The 10,000-nt window shown below is 46.8% G+C and overlaps 1 protein-coding gene across 1 annotated transcript in view; it reads right to left on the bottom strand.

Annotated features, from left to right (window-relative positions):
- The window catches only part of fgf11b (fibroblast growth factor 11b), a gene marked incomplete at both ends in the record, with an annotated part of 25,545 nt that overhangs the window by 4,341 nt on the left and 11,204 nt on the right, over positions 1 to 10,000 (bottom strand). The window contains 2 exons of the mRNA XM_083665116.1: positions 5,748 to 5,851; positions 8,424 to 8,534. Coding sequence (XP_083521242.1) covers positions 5,748 to 5,851; positions 8,424 to 8,534 — 215 coding nt within the window. The remainder of the gene's footprint in view (positions 1 to 5,747; positions 5,852 to 8,423; positions 8,535 to 10,000) is intronic.

Below are 10,000 nucleotides of genomic sequence, written 5' to 3'. Positions count from 1 at the left end.
TGTGTGTGTGTGTGTGTGTGTGTGTGTCTGTGTGTGTGTGAGAGAATGTAGGGTATTAGCACATGTTGTTGATGTTTTTTTTGAGCCAGGTGCAGATGTTCAATGACATGCCACATTACATAAGTCAATAGGGGGTTGCACTTATTAAGAGGGGTTAACAGAGGATGAGCCGTCTGGCACCATAAACACATGGGCTTGCTCTGATGGTTTATTGCAGGGTAGGAGGTTTGAGTGACAGGGGCCGGGTGGGTGGGGGTTTGGAGATGTGTGGACTGAGCGTAAAGCTACGTGTCTGCAACACACAGCCGTCTCAGTGCTGATTGACTTAAAGATGTTTAAGATGGCATCCCTCCGTGACCCCTCAAATGACAGAGGTGACCACGGCCCCGCCCCCTCACCCCTTTGCACCTCTATTTGAGAGAGAGAGAGAGAGAGAGAGAGAGAGAGAGAGAGAGAGAGAGAGAGAGACGATAGACAGAAAGAGAGAGCGCAAGCCAAGCAGAGGATGGGAGATGACTATATTTCTGTTGTCTGTGATTCCAAAGTGGTGCATGTGTGTTTTTTAAATGTGTGTGTGTGTGTGTGTGTGTGTTGGTCTTGAACAAAAGCAAGAGCTATCCCTACAGATGTGGTCAATGGCTGTGTAATATACCTTAGCTTAACCTCTCACAAAGGCTGCACACACACACACACACACACACACACACACACACACACACACACACACACACACACACACACACACCATATGTTCCCGGTGCTGTAGCAAAGTATACATGTCTTACTCAGTAGTATCTCAGAAGAGGAGCACTGGTGCAAGGCTAATGATGAACGAATAGGGAGCAAAAAGGAATCCTGCACACGGTATCACTTCTCCTAAGTGCACTTAATTGCCCGCCTGGCAACATATTTCTCTCTCTCTAGCATTCCATTCCCCTCTCACCTCACCCCTTCTTTCTCTACTCCTGCCCTGCTTTGTCCCATCACTTTTCTCTGCTCCTCTCCCTGCTGTCCACTTCTCCCCTGTTCTCCCTGCCCCATTGTGATAGAGGTGATGTTATCGGCCCGCCGGTGTTGTCCTGCATCTCGAAGCAACCCTCACAGGTAAAGAATGGACTACATACTGTAGCTATTCATCAGGAAAGGTCTCTCTCTCTCTCCTTCCCTCTGACACACACACACACACACACACACACACACACACACACACACACACACACACACACACACACACACACACGCATGCACACCTATACACACAGTATATCACAATGATATACTTTACATGCCTACACACAATAGCAATTACTCACAGAAGTATAAATACCATACACAGACACAATTATCCACTCAACACACAAACACCTGCACACACAGGTGCATACAAAGTCATGGTAATGCACACACATACATCAACACACACACACACACACACACACACACACACACACACACACACACACACACACTCACACACACATTAAATATGCAATCAGCATGGCTCATTTCACAGGCCTGATTGGCACGGAAAATGCATCTGTGAAATCAAGAATCTCTCAATTGTGTCACCCACCACCCATCTCTCTCTCTCACTCACACACAGACACACACAGACACACACACACACACACACACACACACACACACACACACACACACACACACACGCACACACACACACCCTCACCCTCACCCCTCTCTCTCACACCCCCCCCTCTGTTGGCCCAGGAGGGTTTTCCAGAGCACAAAGATGATAAAATGGGTCAGGACAGAGCTGAGCACTATTTTTATCTGGAAGCCATTTTCCTGGAGTCTCCTCCAGGTTGCTGAGGCTCATGCCCGAGATAACCGTACGGTGACATGGAGTTCCCTCTCCTCGACACCTTTTTACTGCTCTCCTGGGCTCAGTGGCCTGACAGGGCTGTCTGCGCATGCTTTTACTGCAATGCATAGCTGACTGGAATATAGGAGGACACACAATCAAAGTCAGAGAGCAGGCAGAGAGAGAGAACCATGCAGAGGTTTTCCCCCATTGGCAATGTCCTCTGTGTCTCTTGTTGTCACTCACCTCAGCCTTGCTCAGAGTGACAGTGATGAGCTTGTTTGTCACCGGTGAGAACATTTGTCTGCACTGTCATGCACTCTCCTGAGGTGCCATCGGGGGGTTGACTCCAGCTGTTACCACACACACACACACACACACACCACACACCCACACACACACACACACTCTTGCACACACACACACACACACACACACACACACACACACACACACAAACTCTTGCACACACCTAACCACAAACGCACACATGCAAACATGCACACACACAATTTATATTTATATTTAAACGTTATTTAACCAGGTAAGACCCATTGAGGTTCGGAATCTCAATTGAGGTTTGGAGGGTGACCTGGGAAGAAGGCAAAGTAGGGTCGGTACCAGAGTGTACATAAAAAACATAAATAACAACACACGTGAAAATATCGCTAAGATACAACTGCTCTCTTGACTTGAAACAAAGTAAAATATAGAAAGTTAGCAGTGACATACTAAGATAATAATAGTCAGCTAGCTAACCTTAACCTTAAACCATAAGCTATAGGAACTACAATAACGGGTATGGACAGTTATGCTGCCCTGAGGGCAACAACATCAAATGCTAAGCTAAACAGAGCTAGCTGGCTAGCAGATAACTATCTCTTACTAATGTTGAATCATAGAATAGAGCTAGCTAGCCATGTCTCAAATGTACCAGTAAGTCAGAAACGTAAAATGCTAAGCTAAATGTATCTTAACTGAGCAGAGAGCTCCTTGATGTATAAAAAATAAATAGCTAGCAAGCTAATTTCTCACATATGCAAGTAAGTCAGGTCCCACTTACTTTAAAACTTTAAAACATGAAATTCACTGTGTACAGGCTTCCACAGGTGGTAATGTTAGTTTGGGTCAAGATCACTTGGTCCTCTAAGGGCAGATTTCTAGTTTATTAAGCTTAATCTTACCAATAGTGTTTGCTTACTTTTACCATTTTCTCATTTACTGGCATATTTGAAGGGCTGTTTTTAATTCAACATGAGTTAATAATTTGCTCTGTTTCTTAATTCAACAAGTGGTTGCTAAATTTTAGCTAGCTAGTTTGATGTGATTAACTTAGCATGTCGCTGCTAGCTTGCTACATTTTACTCTTGGCTTCAAGTCAGGAGACCAGTGTCCTAGAGATATTCTCACATTTGTTTGGCTACTGTAACACAATAATGATTTAAAAACATCAGAGATTGCAACTCAAAGTTTTATTTAAAATATTATCATTTCAAACCTGTGCCATGTTTTCAAAAGTTGTGCATCTATTAAACTCCGCCCATTGACTTTTTAGAAGCCAGTCGGATTTGTTCTGCCTTAAACCAATCCGATTCTTTCTGCCCTTAAAACAAAGTTGACTACACTTTATTTCAACCTGCAAAAAAATCTGCTCTCTTCACCTATCAATCTGTTGACGGAAGACAGCATGTGCATTTTTTTACCTGTATGTGTTTGTGGATGAGTGTGTACAGTACAGTATGTGAGTGTGTGTATGAGACAGGGGAAGTCACACTGACAGGATGATTGCAGGGAAGCACAGTGCCAGTGTGAGCCTCTGAGAGTGATGAGAATGCATTTGCTTTGAACCCAATACTGCTATTGACTTCTGTGGAGAAAATCCCCCTCTCTCTTCTGTTCACACAGTGGCAGAAGACAAAAGCCGTCTCATTGCTGCATGCTAATCGCAAGCTCAGGGAAATTCTCACTCCCTCTCGACTTCTCGCTCTCTCTCACTAACAGTGTAGCGTAGGTGTTACACACTTTCCTCTCCATTGCATTGACATCAGATAGTTAGATTGTTAGGTTGCTCTTTTAATTGTTCTTCCCATGTATGTAAACACTCTCTCTCTCTCTCTCTCTCTCTCTCTCTCTCTCTCTCTCTCTCTCTCTCTCTCACACACACACACACACACACACACACACACACACACACACAGTGACTGTTCCATCTCCTCTGTGCGCTAATGCTATTACTCTCTGTCCTTTACAGTAGCACCAAACACAGTGTAGGTAATTGGTCACACTACAGTGGCTAATCCCTTGTTATTATTCTTCTGTTTTTTATGTTGTGAGGCTATGTAGACGACGTTCAGGGCACAGTCACCTTCAGTCCTTAAACACACACAGAGCCGACAATCTATTACCCAGGGACTCCACTGTCAAAGAGGCTGACTATTATTTACAACCTCAGCATGTACAGACATCTTGTATATACTGCCCTCAAACCACAGAAATTGTACCTTACAATTTCTAGTTTTAGAAGAAAAATATAGTAGATTGGTCCAATGACACCCCAAGCTACGGTACATCCAAACCCAAGGCACAGAGTGTGCAACCGAACATTGCAGCTACGCCACATTGAACTACTGGAATTCGGAACCACGGACAGCAACCAGGATCCCCTGGCACAGAGTTCAGAACCAAGGACAGCGACACCACACATCATAATTGGGGGGGATTTACGGCGGCACTCTCCGGATAAGATGGCTGTTCCAGCCAAAGAGAGAAGCCTGAATGATAGTGCTGCTGTATTATCTAGTGGTCTGGTCTATAGTGCCACAACACCATGTTCCCTGTTTATAAACATGGCATGAAGTCACTACAAGAAAAAACCCATCTCCAATATGGTTGTGTACCAGTGGAGGCTGGTGGAGGTAGAAAATCGGATGCACGAAAGGTCTGGCGGACCAACGCATTAAAATTTGGCCTTCATTAAGCCAATAGAAAGACTGCCAACAAAGGATGGCGCATAGCCATAGGTTTAATCGGCTTAATCTACCAACCAATCATCTCCAACCACACCTTCCCCCTAACCCACCCTGTGCACCTCTGTTTACGCCTGCCTACTCTGCAACATGAATGTTTCAGACAACGTTTTTAATGCGATTCTGTAACATCAATAAAGGACGTACATATTTGTTTGAGAAAAATAGTTGTCATGTGTTTTATGTGATACAACCAGGAAGAATAGTTGCTCTATGAGCAACAGGGATCCTGACTAAAGTAGAGACATTTTTGCTTGCTTGCCAACGGGTTATGGCAAAAGCTTAATCCACTCGGCATGGCCAACACTGTGCTCCGTGTTAGCCGAAGTCCACCACCATCAATGGCCAGACAATCCGATTTTACTAGTGCTATGTCCTTTGCTGTTGATCATGGAGGATCCAGTAAAGATGTGGCAAGATTCAGTGATAAATAGTTGTAAACTGAGACTTCAGAATGGCGTTTGATCCTCCAAGACCTTTGTTGGCAACGATCAATGGATTAGTAATATAGTAGGTAAGATATTGTAACTAGTTATCTTCATTTGCAAGTATACTGTTGCCTAGGCTTCTTCCTTACCGGCTATTGCAACAAGTAACTTAATGTATTCGTCATTTATCTTGACTTGATTATTCTTGACAGCAAATAACTAAAACAAATTAAATGGGATTATCTGGGCGTGGCATTGCTGGTGTGTTTCTACATGACTGTTCCCACTGGTTAGACACACTGGCTGAGTCAGGGATTGAAGACACGCTAATGATTAAATGATGGCACATACTTGCAAGGTCACTGCCATAGAATTCTGAGGCAACTCTCACCATAGCCAGCTTTGAGTGGTTGATATTCCAGGCTTATCTGCACTGTGGGCAAAAGCCTGGGGACGATGTGATGTACTTACAGAGGTGTAGAGGTAGCCCTCGCTATTCATGCCCAGGTACAGCCCCGTCTTTGCCCCTTGGATCGCCACAATCCGGAGACCCACAGGAATCAAGTTGAACTGTGCTGCAGAGAGAGAGAGAGAGAGAGAGAGAGAGAGAGAGAGAGAGAAACGTTGAATAAAACATGAGACTGAAGTGAGGACCAGGGGCCCAATCTGTGCAAAAGCAACAGACACTGTGAGCCTGCCTCTTTCCTTTCATATAGGTGGAGAGCTATGGCTGGTTACCGTCTGTGCCACGCCTGCCTGTCCTGTCCTTCTCAGGCACAGGGGTCGTGACCTCTGTGAGCCTAAGTCAGAGTGACGTGACAGGGGTGGCAAAGTGTTGAGGGAGTGAGGTGTGAGCGAGGTGCATTATGTCACCTCATGTTTACACTGTACCTCAGATTTCTGTCAGCGTGACTCGGGGGGGGGGGGGTGCTAGGGCCCCCCACTAAAGAGAGCTAAGAGGATAGAGAGAGGGAGACGCAGACGGAGAGAACGAGAGCGTGTGCGATAGTGAAGGGGGGAGGGGGGGGGGGGGGGGAGGGGGAAGCAAGAGAGAATGTCAAGGAGATGAAAGAGAGCGTGGAACAACAGAGAGGAGGGAGTGACAGAAGCGGATGACAGAAATAGACAGCAGGAAGGGGCACAGACACAAGGAAGGAAGGAGGGAAGGACAAGCCTCTCCTCTATCCTGTTTGTTCTCCCCCCCTCTCAGAGGTGGGCTGTGTTTCATGTGCATTACAAAGCACTCCTCTCCTGCTACACAGGGACCGAGTCCTCCGTCGGTTCAGCACGCATACCAGAGAAAGGGAGGGAAAAAGGGGGGAGAGGGGGAGGAGAATACAGGGAAAGGGTTGGGAGGAAAAGGTAGAGGTAAAAAAAAAAAAAAAGAGGAAAGGAGCGATGACCTTAGACACACGGCTGTCATCAACAACTCTCTCTCTCTCTCTCTCTCTCTCTCTCTCTCTCTCTACTGTGCATTTGCCACCAAATTATCATCACACATCTGCACATATCCTCCTGTATGTACCCATTTAACAAATGATTTCTTTGTGATCATGTCATTGTGATGTGTTGACATTGTTTTTGCACGCAGAGGTGTAGAACAATGGGCATCTGGCTTTGCTAGGGCTTAAACCCAATCTCCAACTAATGTTTGAATAAGCGCTTTGTCAAATACCCATTTTGAATTAATGGATGATTGAAAAGTAAGTGGCCCTTGATGATGGACTGTGGGCATTTACCCATTGTATAACCACTGTATCTTTCATGAAACAAATGTGTCGTTTTAGTAAAGAAGACGACATATAAATAACACAACTTTTATTTAAGCGTCATCATGACCTACCTCTTTGCATCTATGCCTCTTCCTCTCCATCAGGTTCTCTTATACAGTACCTACCAGGGGAGGCTGGTGGAGGTAGAAATCAGAGGACAGGCTCATTGTAACGCATGGAACGGAATGAGGAATGGTATCAAACACGCATGTTTGATACCATTCCTCATTCCGTTCCAGGCCTTACAATGAGCCCCGTCCTCATGTGTGTTTGATACCATTCCTCATTCCTCATTCCTCATTCCTCATACCATGCATTACAATGAGCCTGTCCTCTGATGTCTACCTCCACCAGCCTCCCCGTGGTACCTCCTCATGAGTCACCAGGGGGGTTATGTCCCTGTACCAAATCTCTCTGAACATCCCCTGTCCGATCGCACTGCCACTGCTACAGTACACATACCCACACACAGACAGCTGGAGAGTTGAAGAGGGGTCAGACCGCCACACGAACACATCCCTTCCTCCCTTCCCCTCTCTTTCTAATCCTCTCTCTCTCTGTCTCTCTCTGTGTCTCTCTGTGTCTCAGTATCTCCTTGTCTCTGCCTTGCCTCTGTCTGTCAGCTGTCACCGTGACTGCTGTAGCTTTCAAATGGTGAGCTACTGGATTGTGTTTCCATGCATGATGTGATTATTTTGGACAATGTTGAGTGGAGTGTGTAGTCATATGTTGAGTTCAGGGGAGGCTGGTGGAGGTAGAAATCGGAGGACTTGGTTTGTTCATTGTAATGCAATGGAATGAGGAACGAGAAATGATGTCAAATGTGGTTCTACCTCCACCCGCCTCCACTGGTTGAGTTGTGTTGTTGTTGTTGTTGTTGTTGTTGTGTGTTACGGCATCTGGGTTTAATGTGGTTGTTGTTCCAGGAGGCCCAGTGTTGTGATATCGTGAGACTACAGGCCCCAGCACCACCTTAGCCGCAGGCATCAATAGCACAGATCAGCGGTTGTTGAATGAGCAATCAACTGGTGCCAGTGACCAGACACTGAGCGCACTATACAATACCTGGCTACTGGCCAGTCTGGCAGGCCATATGCCAAAACACACTGACACAGACACAGAGAGACACACACACGCGCGTGCATGCGCCAGCAGAGACACACATGCACGTGTGCACACACGCACGCACGCACGCACACACACACACATACACACACACGCATGCTCACACTAGCAGACACACACACACACACACACACACACACACACACTCCCACACACACACACACACACACACACACACACACACACACACACACTCACACACACACACACACACACACACACACACACACACACACACACACACACTTACAGAAGGAGCTGCTTTCGTCCCTTGTGCCGTCCATGGTGCCATCCGGCTGCATCTGCAGGTAGTATCCATGCTGACTGAACAGCCGGGTGACGATGCCTTTCAACTGGGGCTCTGCATAGGAAAGGGTCAACACACACACACACACACACACACACACACACACACACACACACACACACACACACACACCTGTTAGACAGAGGGTCTCCATGGGTTGCGTAGAGGAGACAATAGATGATGTTCGGAAACAAGAGGTAATGGGAGCAGTGTGAGGAAAGGGTTAAACATTCGTCAGCGGGGGCCCGAAAAGGCTAATGTATCCACAGATCCACGTCGGCGACCCATTTCTAACGGTTTGGACTTCTACAAACAAAGATTTGCAAGATCCTGAAGATGAATCACTTCTTTATGGCGTTGATAGCATTATAGAGCGGACGACAGAAGAAAAAGGCAACTTTCTGAAGAGCGGCTTGCAGCTCCGAGAACTCTGCAGTCGCTAGCTGTTCTCCTCCGCCTATTGTCTTTGCTATTGGTATTTTTAGCAATGTTTTGGGTCATCGGAGGGTTAAGTCAAGTGAGAGAGAGAGCGAGTCTGTCTTCTGCACCATAAAAGATACATCAGCATCACACGTCTTATTTGTGATGGGCAAGAGAAAGAGAAAGAGGAGGAGGAGGAGGAGGAGGAGGGGGAACAGCAGGGCTGCATGTTTCATGAGCAGGGTCCCTGCGGCCTACTTTGTGTACATTGAAGAAACTGACAGAAAAATAAGCCTCGCAGCACTGAGGCAGAGCGTTCAGTCAAACCCCCCCCCCTTTCTTCCCTTTCTACCTCTCTCCTTCCCCAGGGATGTTAGCTAACCCTCACCCAGTAGCAGCAGCAGCAGCAGCAGCAGCCAGGAGCAAACAGCCAGCCAGCCAGCCAGAAGCAGCCTAGCTGCAGGTAGCCCATGCCTGTATTGCTCAGTCACTCTCGGTTAGAGAGAACAGCCTGACCAGGGCCAGTGGACATGCTCCCCTCTGCAATGCAGCATTAATGACGGTCATGAAACATGGATGAGGGAGTGGTTGGTGAGGAACCCTCTGGAGGACTGAGGGTCAGATGGGAACCTCCTCCTATGCACTCCCCAGGGAGGTACAGTAGGCTAGGGCACTGCACTCTCTGCTCACCTTCCCCATCACACTCAGGACCAGGACAGGCCCTGGATCGATAGCACACATCCTGATAAAGCACCCAAGATGGTGCTGTGAGTGTGTGTGTGTGTGTGTGTGTGTGTGTGTGTGTGTGTGTGTGTGTGTGTGCATGTGTCTGTGTGTGTGAACATTGCCAGGGTCAAGGCATCAGTAAAAAAAAGTGACAAAGACTCTCATGTAGCAAGAGACTCTCTCTCTCCATCTCTCTCTCTCTCTCTCTCACTTACTCTCTTCTCTCTCTCCTCTCTCTCTCTCTCCCCCCCTCTCTCTCTTAACTTTCTCTCTTTCTATACCTTTCTTTCTATTTTTTTCCCTCTTACTCCTCTCCAATTTCTCTCTCTCTCTCTCTCTCTCCCTCGCTCTCTCTCTCTTTCCTTTCTCTCTTT

The sequence above is a fragment of the Argentina silus genome, assembly GCF_951799395.1.
Source record: "Argentina silus genome assembly, chromosome: 2".
NCBI classification, from domain to species: Eukaryota; Metazoa; Chordata; class Actinopteri; order Argentiniformes; family Argentinidae; genus Argentina; species Argentina silus.
Note: the sequence above shows the minus strand (reverse complement) of the source record. Positions and strands in the feature narration are given on the sequence as shown.